Consider the following 17578-nt stretch of genomic DNA (forward strand, 5'->3'; position numbering starts at 1 on the left):
CTGTACTGTATTTTGTTTCTCTTCCTTTTGTGGGGGGACAAAACCTCAAACCAACAAAACCAGCAAACAAAGAAACCAAGTCAATGCAGTTTTGGGAAAAGGGGCTGAGTGTTTTCTTTCTGTATCATATAATCCTATGACATAAGTATATTACTATATTTCTTTTTACAGCTGGGGACTAAGGTACAGAGAATAAATATTGGGTGGGCCAAAAGGTGCGTTTGGTTTTTTCCGTAAGATGGCTCTAGTAGCATTTAGTTGTCTTTAACTTCATTTGAAACAATTTTGTTAGATTGTATGTGACAGCTGTCATATCACCATGAGTTTAAAACAAGACTTATCAAAATTGGTGAATTTTTGTGTAGCCATTTTAATATTGAGGATGGAAGAAAAAAAGCAACATTTTTGGCATATTAAACTTTATTATTTCAGGAAAGGTAAAAACGCAACTGAAATGCACAAAAAGATTTGTGCAGTGTTTGGAGAAGGTGCTGTGATTGATCAAACGTGTCAAAAGTGGTTTGCGAAGTTCCGTGCAGGAGATTTCTTGCTGGCCGATGCACCACGGTCAGGTAGACCAGTTGAAGTTGATAGCGATCAATTCAAAACAATAATTGAGAACAATCAACGTTATACCATGTGGGAAATAGCCGACATACTCAAAATATGCAAATCAAGCGTTGAAAATCATTTGCACTAGCTTGGTTATGTGAATTGCTTTGATGTTTGGGTTCCACGTAAGTTAAGTGAAAAAACCTTCTTGACCATATTTCTGCATGCGATTCTCTACTGAAACGTAATGAAACGTTCTGTTTTTAAAACAAATTGTGATGGGCAATGAAAAGTGTATACTGTACAACAATGTGGAACGGAAGAGATTGTGGGGCAAGCAAAATGAACCACCACCAACGGCACCAAAGGCTGGTCTTCATCCAAAGGAGGTGATGTGCATATGGTGGGATTGGAAGGGAGTCCTCTATTACAAATGTCCCGAACACTTTTGGCACCAGGGGACTGGTTTCGTGGAAGACTGTTTTTCCACGGACCGGGGGCGGGGTGGGGGAATGGTTTTGGGATGATTCAAGCACATTATATTTATTGTGCACTTTATTTCTATTATTATTACATTGTAATAGGTAATGAAATAATTATACAACTTACCATAATGCAGAATCAGTGGGAGCCCTGAGCTTGTTTTCACGTGCCACTCACTGATAAGGTTTTGATATGAGTCTGCAAGCAATTGATTTATTATGGTCTCTGTGCGGACAAACCTGTCTGCTAATGATGATCTGTATTTGCAGCCGCTCCCCAGCGCTAGCATCACTGCCTCAGCTCCACCTCAGATCATCAGGCATTAGATTCTCACAAGGAGCGTGCAACCTAGATTCCTTGCATGCGCAGTTCCCAGTAGGGTTCACGCTCCTATGAGAATCTAATGCCACCGCTGATCTGACAGGAGGCGGAGTTTAGGCGGTAATGCGAGCGATGGGGAGTGATGGGACCAGTGGACCGCTACTGGTCCGTGGCCTGGGGGTTGGGGACCCCTGCTCCTTCCAGAAAACCAAACCATTAATTGCAACAAGTACTGCTCCCAGTTAGACCAACTGAAAGCAGCCCTCAACGAAAAGCATCCAGAATTAGTCAACAGAAAACACATAATCTTTCATCAGGATAACGCAAGAGCACATGTTTCTTTGATGACCCGGCAAAAACTTACAGCTTGCCTGAGAAGTTCTGATTCATCTGCTGTATTCACCAGACTTTGCACCTTTGGATTTCCATTTATTTTGGTATTTACAAAATCTCTTAATGGAAAAAATTTCAATTCCCTGGACTGTAAAGGCTGTAAAAGGCACCTGGAATAGTTCTTGGCTCAAAAAGATAAAAAGTTTTGGGAAGATGGAATTATGAAGTTGCCTGAAAAATGGCAGAAGGTAGTGGAACAAAAGGGTGAATACGTTATTCAGTAAAGTTCTTGATGAAAAATGTGTCTTTTATTTTTACTTAAAAAACTGAAGACACTTTTTGGCCCACCCAGTAGCGTTTCTAAAAACACAGCTCGTAAATGGTAGAACTAGGATTTAGACCAAAGCATTCTGGTTCTAGAGCCCACATGTTTAGAATCTAGATCTAGAAACACTGCTCTTGAGGTAGAATTTTAAGTTTATGTAAATAGGGTTGGTTCTTGGTTTTGCTAGCTACCTGCTTATGTTTCAGCTCACTGATCCATCTGTTTTCCAGCTTCTACAATTTTATAGCTGTCTGTTTTTTCCTTTATCTCTGTCTTTGTGGATATATGCTTCTAAAATATCTTTACCTTTATTTTAATGGCCTTTGGGAAGGGATAAAATTGAATGGCGATGTTCAATCTGTCATCTTTATCTGGAATATCTTTTAAATTCAGTTTTCTTAAATTGTATTTGTCTAGGAAATTATCCAGGTCATCTAAGTTTTCAAATATATAAGGAATATAATATTGTTCATAGTATTTTCATTTTTAATCTTTCCTTTATCTGTATTTATGTCTTTCATAATATTTTAAAATTTTGCTTGCTTTTTAAAAATAATTTTGGCAAAAGTCTACTTAAGTCTTTTTTTAATGAATCTATTTTTGATTTCTGTTTGTTTTACCTCTTTTTGTTTATATTCCTAATTTCTATCTTACTTTTATTCTCTGGGTTAAGTCTGTTCTTTTTCTTATGTCTTGTGTTTGAACCCTTATTAATTTTTCCATATTTCTTTATTTCTAATATAAGCATGCCTCTACTCTATAAATCTCTCTTCTGGGAACCTTATTATAAGGCTGCCGTATTAGGTGTATGAACATGTGCACTGTATAATTGTTCATATCAGTGAAAATACAGAATTGACATTAGGGGAACAGGCTGGTAAGCTTTGTTATACTCATCTTCTGTAATACTGTATAGTCCTAAATGGTTATAATGTCTATGGAAAGTAGTTCAAATTATGAAGTCCAAATGAGGAAATTAAAAGGTGTGTAATATTAAATTTATGGTTTCATTATGAAAAAATGGGTGCATATAGACAAGAATTCAAAAGGAACAGAAAAACACAGGGTTTATTTAATTGTTTAAGAAGAAGGTTATTTTGTTTTCTTTTGATTTCATTGTATTTTATTGTTTTGATGCATTACATAAAGGGAAGCTTCATTTGTCTAGATAGTTAACTCATATAGCCTATTTTATTAATCCAAAGTTAAATAAGTGAATTATTACACCTTATAAGGTATCAGAGTAGATGAAGAAGATAGATGAACTTCGTTTTGAACTTCCTTCTTTGGGTTGGCAAGGTAAACTTATGACTCAAGCAACGCTGAGATTCTAATGGCTGAATTTTTATGTGATATTTACTTCATGTAGACTTGATTAAATTTTTTGCAATTGCTATTTACTGCTGAGTGAAATTTTAATTACTGCAGGTACTATGTGGAGATGCAGGAGAAGATGCAGAATGTCATGCAGCCAAACTTCTTGAAGTCATCATTCTTCAGTGCAAAGGAAGGGGAATTGATCAGGTAATATATGTATAGAAAACATCCTACTTGATGTTTACATTTAAAATGTGCATGTCTGATTGATGTTTATATTGTGATGGAAAATTATAAAGATAGCCTATAGTTTGTGTTTACTGGTAGAAATCCTATGACAAAAATACCCAATGCAATTTGGCATCATATTTAAGAAATCATTGCTAAATTCAAGTTCACAGAGATTTTCCTCTAAGAGTTTTATGGTTTTAGCTCTAACATTTAGGTCTTTAATTCATTTTGAGTTAATTTTTGAATATGGTTTGTGGAAGGGGTACAAATTCATTATTTTCCACATGGATATCAAATTGTCTCAGCACCATTTGTTGGAAAAAACCTATTCTTTCCCCATTGAATTATCTTGGCACACTTTGTGAAATCAGTTGACTGTAAATGTGAGGATATATTTCTGGATTCTCATTCAGATTTAATTAGTTTTTTTGTCCTTAATCCAGGACTGCAGTATCTTTATTACTGTAGCTTTGTAGTAAGTTTTGAAATTAGGAAGTTTGTGTCCTCCAATTTTGTTCCTATGTAAGATTGTTTTGGCTATTATGGTCCCTTGAATTTCCATATGAATTTTAGGATCAGCTTGTCCATTTGAGCAAAGAAGCCAACTGGGATTGTGATAGGCATTGTGCTAAATCTGTAGATCACTTTGGGAAGTATTGTCACTTTGAGAATATTTAGTCTTTCAATCCCTGAACATGAGATGTCTTTCCTTTTATTTAGGTCATCTTTAATTTTTTTCAAAAATGTTTTGTAGTTTTCAAGTACAAGTTTCTTTCATTAAAATCTTCATAAAATATTTCATCCTTTTTAATGCTATTATAAATGGTATTGTTTTCTTAATTTTATTTTCAAGTTGTTTATTGCCTGTGTTTAGAAATACACTTTTTCTGTATTTATGTTGTTTCTTGCAACCTTGCCGAATTGCTTTATTAGTTTTAATAGAGTTTCAGAGAATTTCTTAGGATTTTCTGTACACAAGGTCATCTCATCTGCAGATAGAGTTTTACCTTTCCAACTTGGGTGCTTTTTATTTTATTTTTCTTGCCTAACTGCCTTGGCTAGAACCTTCAGTGCAATGTTGAATGGATGTGGCAAGAGGAGACATTTTGTCTTGTCCCTGATCTTAGGGGGCGAAGTATTCCTTTCACCATTAAGTCTGATGTAAGCTGTAGGTTTTTCATAGATGTCTTTTATCAGATTGAGTGTGTTCCTGTTTATTCGTGGTCTGTTGAGTCTTTTGATCATGAAGTCGTGTTGAATTTTATCAAATGCTTTTTCTGCATCTATTGAGATGATCATGTGGGTTTTGTCCTTTATTCTGTTGATATGGTGTTTTGCTTTAATTGATTTTCAGATGTTAAATCAACCTTGAATTCCTGGTGTAAATCCTTCTTGATCATGGAGTATGATCCTTTTTATATATTTCTAGATTCAGTTAGGTGGTATTTTTTTAAAACTATTTTTGTACCTGTATTTATAAGAGATATTGATCTGTAATTTTTTTTTTCTTGTGGTATCTTTGTCTGGCTTTGGAATCAGAGTTATGCTGGCCTTGTTGGGAATGAGTTGGGAAGTGCTCCCTCCTCTTCTATTTTTTGGAAGAGTTTCTGAAGGTTGGTGTTTTTTAAATGTTAGAATTTAGCAGTGAAGCCATCTTTGCCTGAGCTTTTTTTGTGGGTAGTTTTAAAATTACCAATTCAATCTCATTATTTGTTATAGGTCTACTTGTATTTTTTTTTTCTTTTTTTGTGGTACGTGGGCCTCTCACTGTTGTGGCCTCTCCCGTTGCGGAGCACAGGCTCCGGACACGCAGGCTCAGCGGCCATGGCTCACGGGCCTAGCCGCTCCGCGGCATGTGGGATCTTCCCAGACCGGGGCACGAACCCATGTGCCCTGCGTCGGCAGGTGGACTCTCAACCACTGTGCCACCAGGGAAGCCCTCTATTTCTTTTTTTTTTTTTAGCGGTTACGCGGGCCTCTCACTGTTGTGGCCTCTCCCGTTGTGGAGCACAGGCTCCGGACACGCTGGCTCAGCGGCCATGGCTCATGGGCCTTGCCGCTCTGCGGCATGTGGGATCTTACCGGACCGGGGCACGAGCCCGCATCCCCTGCATTGGCAGGCGGACTCTCAACCACTGCGCCACCAGGGAAGCCCAAGCCCTCTATTTCTTTTTAAGTTAATGTAGGAGTTTGCATCTTTCTAGGAAGTTGTCCATTTCATGTAAATTAACTAATTAGTTGGCATGCAATTCATAATATTTCATTATATTTCTTTTTGTTTTTGTAGGTTGGTAATAATGACCCCGTTTTGTTCCTGATTTTAGTAATTATTATCTTCTCTTTCTCTCGCTCTCTTATTTCCCCCTTTTGTTAGTTGAGGTAGAGGTTTGTCAATTTTGTTCATCTTTTCAAGGAACCAATTTATGATTTTGTTGTCTGTTTTTTTGTTTGCTATTTCATTAGTTTTTGCTCTAATCCTCATAATTTATTCCCTTCTACTTGCTTTGAGTTTAGCTTGCTCTTCTTTTTCCAGAGTCTTGAGGTGGAAGTTTAGGTTATTAGATTGAGATATTTCTTCTTTTTTAATATAGAGATTGATAGCTATAAATTTCCCTCTAACCACTGCTTTAGCTACATTCATAAGTTTTGGCATGTGTTCATATTCATTCATCTCAAAATATGTCCTTATTTCCCTTGTGCTTTATTCTGGACCCACTGGTTATTTAGGAGTGTGTTGTTTAATTTCCATATGTTTGTGAATTTACCAGAATTCTTTCTGTTAATGATTTCTAATTTTACTCCATTGTAATTGGAGAACATACTTTATGTGATTTCATTCCTTTTAAATTTATTGAGGCTTATTTTATGGCCCTGCATATAGTCTGTCCTGGAGATTGTTCCATGTGCACTTGAGAATAATATGTACTTTGCTGTTATTGGGCTGAGTGTTCTGTAGATGTTTGTTAGATCTAGTTGGTTTATAATGTTGATTAAGTCTTTTATTTTTTGCTGATCTTCTACCTATTTGTTCTATTCATTATCAAAAGTGAAGTATTAAATTCTCCAAATGTTATTGAATTATCTAGTTCTCCCTTTATTTCTGTCAGTTGTTGTTTCATGTATTTTAGGGCTCTGTTATGTGTATATATGTTTATAATGGTTTTATCTTCCTGATGAATTGACCCTTTTATCATTAAAATTGTCTCTCTTTATCTCTAGTAACACTTTTTGTTTGTTTTGATGTTGTTTTTGTCTAATATTAGTATATCCATTTCAGCTTTCTTATGGTTGCTGTTTGCATGATATATCTTTTTCCATTCTTTTACTTTCAACCTATTTGTATCTTTGAATTGACCCATTCATATTTACTGTTGTTACTTTTACACATAGATTCAATCTGTCATTTTATTTTTTATTTATATGTCTCATGTTTTGTTGTTGTTCCCCTATTCTTTCTTTACTGCTTTCTTTTGATTTAAGTACATATTTTCTAATGTCACATTTTAATTCTTTTAATTTTTTTCCCACTATTTTAAACATTTTTCTTAGTGGTTGCTCTAGGGCTTACCATATATACCTTACCTTATCACAATATACTTCAGATTGAGATTAACCTAATTTTTAGTGAGATATAGATGCATTACTCTTATATAGCTCTATTCCCTCTTTCCCCTTTTTGTACTACTGCTGTCATATATATTGCATCTATATATGTTATAAATCCAACAATACACTGTTTGTAATTATTTCTATTTGTAATTTTATTTCAAAGAAGCTAAGAAAAAAGGCAACCAAGTATATATCTACAGGTATATACTTGTTATGTTAGCCTTCTTATTTACCATTTCTCAGTTCTCTTTATTTGTTTGCTGTGGGTTGAAGTTACCATCTGGTGTCATTTCCTTATTCCAGTAGAATCTTGCTTCTACATCCTTTGTATTGTTAATGTTGAATATATTACATTTTATAGTTTCAACAGTACAATTATAACATGTTATTTTATGTGATTGTTTTTTAAAACAGTTAAGAAAGTGAAAGAAATACTATTTTTACTATTTTTTATAATTACATAATTACCTTTACTGGAGTGTGTGTGTGTGTGTGTGTGTGTGTGTGTGTGTGTGTGTGTGTCTTTCTTTGTCTTTGAATTACCCTCTGGGTCACTTGCTTTCAGCCCGAAGAACTTCCTTTAGTATTTCTTGTAGGTAGGTCTGCTAGCAATGAGTTCTGCTTTTTTTTTTTTGTTTTTTTTTTCTGAGAATTTCTTTATTTCATCTTCAGTGAGGTTGAGGTCTGAAGGTATTAGTTCTGTTCTAGGCAAGTAGCATTGGGAGTGGAAGATTAGAACAAGATTCATAGTGGGAGTCATTGCAGACATTGCATAGAAAACACCAGAAAAAATAAGACATAAGATGAGGACAGGGAGAAGCCTGTGAGCACAGGTTTACCTTGGAAAATAGATGATCTTTTTCACAGAAACAGAAAGTGTAGATACCAGGAGATGGGAATAGAGTGATATTACTCAAATGGTGACCATCTAATGGTGTCAGTAGGTGTTCATAAAAAAGTGTATTCAATGGTCTGGGGAAAACTGGATAAAACAAAATTCATTTCATTATTGCTTGAATTCTTAGTGCCTTTATCTGGAAATGTGCCTAAGGGAGTGGTTAGTATTCTGTGTTTTCCAAATTAATTAACAGTGGAATCTTTTTGTTTTCCAAACCCAAGGAACATCTATTAACTGTTGTGACAGTGCCGTTTAGATAATGCTGATATAGAGATCTGTCTTGAGGTAGAAATAAGGGATGTGGAAGCTTAAGTCCAATGGCTTTATTTTTGCAGTTAAATAGGAAGAGTTGTAGAAAATGAAAAAAGTTGAAATTTCAGTTTGGAGGAGTCTAGTAAGTAGTAAAGAAAAATTGAATAAAAGAATTGCTTTTAGCTGGATAGACTCATTTGAAGTTAGCAAGTAAGAATTTCATATGTAATGTATGTACAGTGGGTTTTTACTCCTAAAACTGGGTTGTTAGAGGGATTGGAAAGTTGGTACCCAAGCATTTCTATGTCAGAAAGTTAAGTGAGTTAACTCACTGTCTAATGTTAGTGAAGTTACCATTACTGTGCTGAAGGATTGTAATGCCTTAGAATTAAATTCCTCAATATTTCCTGTAAATTGGTAGTTAGATCTAGAGATTTGGTTGGATTCAATTGTGATTTTTTGGCAAGAATACTTCATAGGTGGTGGTGTGTATTTCTACTAGGGACAGAATGGTTGTCTCTCGTCTTATGATCTTAGTGCTGTTGGTGATGATATTCTAATTCTGTCATTCCTTCTTCATTTATGAGTGGAATTACTTCTATGAAGAGAAATGTTTTCTCATCAATTATTAGATTACTCTGAGGAATAGTTTGAGTATTTGCCATTATTTGTCATGATTGAGACAATATGTTGTTTCCTTATGCTCCATCTTTGGAGCATCCTCCAAAGATGACCAGTGAGGAGTTTTTTATGGTTTTTATTTTTTGGCTTTTTAGTATTATTTGACCTTATAGATTCAAATTTATTTGATACACATCAAATATATTCAGTATATTTAAGGTGTACAAAGTTCTTTCAACTTAGGCCAGTGGGAGCCTCTTGAGTTTGCCATATGAGTGCTTTTGACCTGATTCTCATAGCCTTTGGAAGTTTTCTGCTATCTGGTGTGATTAGATGTTCCAGTTTCATCTTGTACATTTCCTGCCCTACCCTGGGAAATGGTATTCCAAGACTGCACAAGGGATATTCCTTGCTATTGAGTAGGTCTTTATTTCCACAAAAGAGAACCAGGAAATACATATTATATTATCTTAAGATTAATCCATCATTAGTAGACACAGATATTTCCAGTTTCGGACTACATTATTTTTACTTAACCTAATTGATCCTAATCAGTATCTCCCACACCCAAAATCCTGGTTCTCATCATAATTACTCACTTACTTTACCCCACTAATATGTATATATTATCACCAACATACGATCACTATTAACAGTTTAAGATTTTTTAGTAGCTCCTTCTATCTCAAGGGTATATTCATATGCTAGGGATATTTATAGCCAAACAAGTCAAATCATAAATTTTAAAGTAATTTAACATAATCCCTGTTTGTTTGATTATTTATTTCATTTTATTTTAACTTTTAGGGATTGCTTAAATTTTTTGTGAATATAACATATGCAAAGTCTAAAGTTTAATTTACAAAACAAGGTATATTCAGGGGAATCTAGCTTCCATTCCTGTCCCCTCTACCATTTCTTTCTTTCCCCATTTCTACACTCCCCCCACCCCCCAGTTTTTAGTTCATCCTTTCATTTAAAAACAAAAAGCAAATAGTTATATCCGTTCTCTCCTCACCTTCTTAAACAGTAGCATACTAAACATATTTTTTTTCCATCTTGCCTTCTTCACTTAATAATGTATCTTGCAGATCACTCCATAGTGGTATATGGAGGTATTCTGCATAATCAATCCCCATAATTGACTTTATTTTAATATAAACGGATAATTTTAGTTTTACTAATTTTGAAACCTCAAAGTTTCTTTGTATTCTTAATGGCTTTGCATGTAATAGTAGATATTTGTTAAAATGAAGTTTTGTTATTAAAACATATCAAAAAGTTTTTCAAACTTAGTTTACATTTTCTTTTGGCTTCATTGATTCACAATAATTATTTAACTGTAGTAATAATTTTTAATAGAGCCTATGTCCTATATATGCTCTATATCAGAATATGAGACAAAATCAATAGAGTTAATCAGACTAGTCATTTCTTTATAAATTCTCAATCTTAAAAGTTCCACATGTAGTCATGTGTTTTGATATTATATATTATCCTAAACAAGTCTAGTATTCTTCTGATACTAATGTACTTACAGTTTGGCTTACTAAAGGAAACATATTGAATTTGTCTTAAATTTTTACATGAAACTCTGATTATTTTTTAATAGATTTTATTTTCCAGAGTAGTTATAGACTCTCAGAGAAATTGAGCAGAAGATATAGAGATTTCTCTTGTACCCCTTACCCCACACATGCATAGCCTTCCCCATTATCAACATCTCTGCCAGGGTGGTGCATTGGTTATAACTGATGAACATACTGACACATCATTATCACCCAGAGACTGCAGTTTACACTAGGGTGTACTCTTGGTGTACACACTTTATACGTTTGGACAAATGTATAATGACATGTATCTACCATTATAGTATCATGCAGACTAGTTTCACTACACTGCCCTAAAAACCCTCTGTATTCCACCTATTCATCCCATTCTCCCCTGAAACTTTGATTTTTAAAGTTTAATTTAAAAATGAACTTATATTAAGACCTCAGAATTTTATTTTACACAAATCATTTTAGCCCATCCCTTTTTAAAAATTGAACTATAGTTACTGTACAATATTGTATAAGTCACAGGTGTGCAATATAGTGATTCACAATTTTTAAAGGTTATACTCCATTTGTAGTTACTATAAAATATTGGTTATATTTCCCATGTTGTACAGTATATCCTTGTAGCTTATTTTATACCTAATAATTTGTACCTCTTACTCCTCTACCCCTATATTGCACCTCCCCCTCCCTCTCCCCGCTGGTAACCCCTAGTTTGTTCTCTGTATCTGTGAGTCTACTTCTTTTTTGTGATATTCACTAGTTTGTTGTATTTTTTAGATTCCACATGTAAGTGATATCATACAGTTTTTATCTTTCTCTGTCTGACTGATTTCACTTAGCATAATGCCCTCCAAGTCCATCCATGTTGCTGCAAATGGCAAAATTTCATTCTTTATTATAGTTGAGTAGTATTTCATTGTGTATATATACCACATCTTCTTTTTTTACATCTTTATTGGAGTATAATTGCTTTACAATGGTGTGTTAGTTTCTGCTTTGTAACAAAGTGAATCAGTTATACATATACATATGTTCCCATATCTCTTCCCTCTTGCGTTTCCCTCCCTCACACCCTCCCTATCCCACCCCTCCAGGCGGTCACAAAGCACCGAGCTGATTTCCCTGTGCTATTCGGCTGCTTCCCACTAGCTATCTACCTTACGTTTGGTAGTGTATATATGTCCATGCCTCTCTCTCGCTTTGTCACAGTTTACCCTTCCCCCTCCCCATATCCTCAAGTCCATTCTCTAGTAGGTCTGTGTCTTTATTCCTGTCTTACCCCTAGGTTCTTCATGACATTTTTTTTTCTTAAATTCCATATATATGTGTTAGCATATGGTATTTTTCTTTCTCTTTCTGACTTACTTCACTCTGTATGACAGACTCTAGACAGACTCATTACAAATAGCTCAATTTCGTTTCTTTTTATGGCTGAGTAATATTCCATTGTATATATGTGCCACATCTTTATCCATTCATCCGATGATGGACACTTAGGTTTTTTCCATCTCCGGACTATTGTAGATAGAGCTGCAATGAACATTTTGGTACATGACTCTTTTTGAATTATGGTTTTCTCAGGGTATATGCCCAGTAGTGGGATTGCTGGGTCATATGGTAGTTCTATTTGTAGTTTTTTAAGGAACCTCCATACTGTTCTCCATAGTGGCTGTACCAATTCACATTCCCACCAGCAGTGCAAGAGTGTTCCCTTTTTTCCACACCCTCTCCAGCATTTATTGTTTCTAGATTTTTTGATGATGGCCATTCTGACTGGTGTGAGAACCACATCTTTATCCATTCATCTGTTGATGGACACTTAGGTTGCTTTCATATCTTGGCAATTGTAAATAATGCTGCTATGAACATTGGGGTACATGTATCTTTTTGAATTAGTGTTTTTGTTTTTGTTTTTTTGGATATATACCCAAGTGTGGAATTGCTGGGTCATATGGTAGTAGTATTTTTAGTTTTTTTGAGAAATCTCCATCTGTTTTCCACAGTTAGCCCATCCCTTTTAATTGAAAGTAACTGTTAGGAAATATTTCTAATAAAATTAAACAATATTGCACTTTGGAATTGGAGTCATAGGATTTTAATGTATGAAATCCACTATTTTTCTTCGGTCTCTTACTTGTACCAACAGGAATTTTCTTTTTCAAAAATTTTATTGAGATATATTTGACATATAAAATTATCTTAATTTCAGGTATACAACATGATTCAGTATTTGTATATACAGTGAAATGATCATGACAATAAGTATAGTTAACATCCATCACCATACATAGTTAAAAAAATTTTTTTCTTGTGATGAGAGCTTTTAATGTCTACTCGTTCTTAGCAACTTTCAAATGTACAATACAGTATTCTTAAGTTTAGCCACCATGTCGTTCATTACATCCCTATGACTTTTTTAGGAATTTTTTTTCTCAAGAGAAATTCTGATCACATCATGCTTATTTTTAGTCTCATTTTTTTTTTACACTTGACCCTTGAACAATGCAGGAGTTAGAGGCATTGACCCTCTGCACAGTCAGAAATCCACGTATAACTTACAGTTGGCCCTGTGTATACACGTTTGCTCCCTATCCGCAGATTCAACCAACTGTGGATGGTGTAGTACTGCAGTATTCACTATTGAAGAAACCCTGCATTTAACTGGATCCATATAGTTCAAACCTGCGTTGTTCAAGGGTCAACTGTATTTCCAATATGATTTATCAAAGAAAAATTCCACCCTGGTCATTTTAACTCAAACATGGAAGTGACTAAGTCTACATTTGGATTATTGCCATCATTTGAGTGTGGACTCTTGTAGAACAATCTTCAACTAAATGTAATCTTCACATAAAATGGAAGGAGACGTTTTGGCACTACTGTAGGACCTCTTTTTGGCCATTTAAGCTCTCTAGGTTTAATAATTCTAAAAATGATTTAAACAAGCAAACGTTTCACTGTCATTAAGAGTATCTGATTTATTGATAACACTTTACCAACATTCAGCTTTCTATAAAAGTTACTTGATTTCTCTTTTTCTTTTTTCCTCTAGTGCATTCCACTCTTTGTTCAACTTGTTTTGGAGAGATTAACCCGAGGAGTCAAAACTAGTGAGCTTCGTACTATGTGTCTTCAGGTTGCAATTGCTGCCTTGTACTACAACCCTGATTTGCTGCTACATACTTTAGAACGAATTCAGTTGCCTCACAACCCTGGACCTGTAACTGTACAGTTTATAAATCAGTGGATGAATGATACAGATTGTTTTCTTGGGTATGTATGTGTCTTTTCGATTTTACACTACATTTCTATTTTGGAAAGTTGACTTTTTAATATGTACATATAATAGCATATAAAGAAATAATTTTTATATCTTAAGAATTATTATTATTTTTTATTTATTTTTGGCTGCTTCGCTGCTGCACACAGGCTTTCTCTAGTTGCTGCAAGTGGGGGCTACTCTTCATGGCAGTGCACGGGCTTCTCGTTGCAGTGGCCTCTCTCCTTGCAGAACATGGGCTCCAGGCTCGTGGGCCTCACCAGCCATGGCTCGCGGGCTCCAGAGCACAGGCTCAGTAGTTGTGGCGCACGGGTCCAGCTGCTCCGCGGCACATGGGATCATCCTGGACCAGGGCTCGAACCCACGTCCCCTCCACTGGCAGGTGGATTCCCAACCACTGGGCCACCAGGGAAGCCCTTTAAGAATTATTTTTAGTGCATTGTTAACATAATATTAAATTCTTAGAGAATTAAGAATGTGTTTCAGCAGTATAATCTAGTGGAAAGAACGCAGGCTCTGAAAATTAGGTATAGCCATTCCCCGCTTGTTTTTGACTTACGTGTATTGCTATATCTCTAGGCAACAAGAATTAAGTGTCCACTTGGGTTCCATGACTACTAAGTGTCTATGGGTAACAACATTCTAAATAGAGTCATGTTTCTAAGGAAAGTACTGGTCTGGTAAAGATATAAAGACTTCAATGGAGCCCGTTTTCAAATGTGAGGTCAGAAGATTGTTAGTTGTAGTCCTGGTCCTACCCTGGTAGGAGAGTTTGGCTTTCTGTGAAGCACTCTCCTAGCTTCCCAGCATAGGAAAAGTGAGATCCTAAGTAGTAGTTATAGGCCCACCTCAAGTGACCCAACACATATAAGTGACCCTGTTGTGCTAGAATTTGCGCTAAATGCTGATTAATTTGTTCAAAACATTAGAAATAACTAGTGTTCTTTTTAAGTTTTGTAAGATATCATTTAGAAAAATTTACTGAGGGGAAAATAATTTCAACAGGAGTAGTCAGGACATTGCCAAGTGGTGGGGAGATGATGGAGGGGCTTGAATTAGGATGGTAGAAAAGGAATGGGGGAGCATATTTATAAGTTGCTATGTGTATTCTAATTTTTCTACTTGTAGGAGACTGGAATTTGTCCCTGATTTAGATTTCTTACTAAAGCTTTGAAAGGAAGAGCATACTTTAAAAAGAAATTGTGCTTAAAGTTATCTCTGACAAAGATTTAGAGAGTAGAGATTTAGTCATTCACAGTTATAGTTAGTAGCATCTATAAGCAATTTTCCAAAAATAGAAAATCCATCTCAGCTATTGTATAGATTGGGCATGCTTGAATTGTGCTCCCTTGGATTCTTCAGAGCCCCACTTGATAATCATCTCCTGTACTATGATCCATTTGACACCTGGTGTGCACTGCTAGTTAGAGGCTACATGGATGAGAAAGTCACCAGGTCAAGCACAGTCCCTGTTACAGTATACTATACTTTGACATTAGTAACTTGAATCAGTCAAGCAATGGAAATAATGAAGAATAATAGAAGCTAGTAATATATTTGTCATTGGATATTACTCTCATTTTGAATCCCTGCCAGTGAATTTTTTGTTCATGCCTGCAATTTTAAGTGTTATACTAATATAGAAAATCTTTTAATTCTTAGTATTTTTAGTTTTAAACAATTTAGAAGAAACATTCATACAAAAATGTGTGTAATGTATATTGGTCAAACATTTTTCCTTCAGAATTAAATTTTCCTTATCCTGTTTTACAGAACAGGACATTTAATGATTTACTTATAGCTATTACATTCAGCTTACTAGATGCTGAGTTTGTGGAGGAACTTTTGGCACCTGGGTTAGTATACAGTGCCAAGATACCTTGTAGACCAATCCAATGAAGACAAAGTCTAAGGGACTTCTCATTTTTTCCATTGGATAGGAATTTTATGCTATCGTATACAGGTATTCTTGTTTAATAAATAAAAAGTTGTTAATAAATAATTTATTTGTTTTATTTAATAAATAAAAGTTGTTACGCTAAGGCCCAGATACAGCATTTGTATTATCATAAATTGATATTACACAAGATTCCCCATATTAATTGCAGACTCCCATAGCTCTTTGATGATGATAATTGGTTTACAAAAGTTGATTTACATAGGATTTCATATAGTACAAAATGGAGATACCTCTGTGTAACTCCAGTGAATGAACCTTAGAATACACCTTGGACATTTCTTTTTGTAATTTCTTTGGAATTTGTTCTCATTTCTCATGTGCACATTTTTTTTCGCCTTTATAATTTGTAGGCATCATGACCGGAAGATGTGTATAATAGGACTGAGTATTCTTTTGGAACTGCAAAATCGACCTCCTGGAGTAGATGCTGTGGTGGGACAGATTGTGCCCTCAATTCTTTTCCTTTTCCTTGGCCTAAAGCAGGTCTGTGCTACCAAACAACTGGTAAACCGGGAAGATCGCTCAAAAGCAGAGAAAGCTGATATGGAAGAAAATGGTAAAGTGTTCTAATTGAAATGAATGCTAGAATTGATTGTGATTTGAGTATGTGTTTTCTTTGAGTTTTAGTCTATTTGGAAACATTAAACAGGTGTACATTTCTTGGCCTGTTAACACGTTTAACAAATATTTTGGGTTTGTTTGACTTAATTATAGTAGTCCCTTCTTACCACAATTTTGGTTTCATCGTTTCATTTGTCTAAAAATACTAAGTGGAAAATTCTAGGAATAAACAATTCATAACTTTATTTATCTATTTATTATTGAAGTATAGTTGATTTACAATATTATGTTAGTTTCAGGTGTACAACATACATAGTGATTCACTGTTTTTATAGATTATACTCTGTTTAAAGTTATTATAAAATGTTGGCTGTATTCTGTGTGCTGTACAATATATCCTTGTGCTTATTTATTTTATACTTAGTAGTTTGTACCTCTTAATATTCTACTGTTTTACCCCTCCCACTTCCCTCTCCCCAATGGTAACTACTAGTTTTTTCTCCGTATCTGTGAGTCTGTTTCTGTTTTGTTATATTCATTTGTTTCTTTTATTTCTTATATTCCACATATAAGTGTGACATACAGTATTTGTCTTTCTCTGACGTACTTCATTAAGCATAATATCCTCCAGGTCTATCCATGTTGTTGCAAATGGCAAGATTTCATTCTTTTTTATGGCTGAGTAATATTCCATCACATATCTCACCACATCTTCATTATCCATTCATTTGTTGATGGATATTTGGGTTGCTTCCTTATCTTGGTTTTTGTAAATAGTGCTGCTGTGAACTTTGGCATGTGTGTATCATTTTGAATTAGTGTTTTTGTTTTCTTTGAATATATATCTAGCAGTGAAATTGCTGGATCATACTTTTAGTTTTTTGAGAAATCTTCATGTCGTTTTCCGTAGTGGCTGCACCAATTTACATCCCTACCAACAGTGTGCAAGGGTTCCCTTTTCTCCATATTCTTGCCAACATTTGTTATTTGTTGATGGCCATTCTTACTAAGAGGGGTGAGATGATATCTCATTGTGGTTTTGATTTGCATATCTCTAATGATCAGCAATGTTGAACGTCTTTCATGTGCCTGTTGGCCACCTGTATGTCTTCTTTGGAAAAATGACTATTCAGGTCTTCTGCGCATTTTTTAATTGGGTCATTTAGTTTTTTGACATTGAGTTGTATGAGCTGTTTATATATTTTGGATATTAACCCCTTATTGTAGCATATCATTTGCAAATATTTTCTCCCATTTATAGGTTGTCTTTTCA

The 17578-nt window shown here is 34.9% G+C and overlaps 1 protein-coding gene across 3 annotated transcripts in view; it reads left to right on the forward strand.

Annotated features, from left to right (window-relative positions):
• The window catches only part of IPO8 (importin 8), a 71185-nt gene that overhangs the window by 42411 nt on the left and 11196 nt on the right, over positions 1 to 17578 (forward strand). For all 3 annotated transcript variants that reach the window (XM_027129322.1, XM_027129323.1, XM_027129324.1), the window contains 3 exons: positions 3443 to 3538; positions 13557 to 13777; positions 16095 to 16300. In XM_027129322.1, coding sequence (XP_026985123.1) covers positions 3443 to 3538; positions 13557 to 13777; positions 16095 to 16300 — 523 coding nt within the window. The remainder of the gene's footprint in view (positions 1 to 3442; positions 3539 to 13556; positions 13778 to 16094; positions 16301 to 17578) is intronic.

Source organism: Aethalodelphis obliquidens, unplaced genomic scaffold (assembly GCF_003676395.1).
Source record: "Aethalodelphis obliquidens isolate GAN/ISIS:26980383/991018 unplaced genomic scaffold, ASM367639v1 scaffold36, whole genome shotgun sequence".
Classification (NCBI taxonomy): domain Eukaryota; kingdom Metazoa; phylum Chordata; class Mammalia; order Artiodactyla; family Delphinidae; genus Aethalodelphis; species Aethalodelphis obliquidens.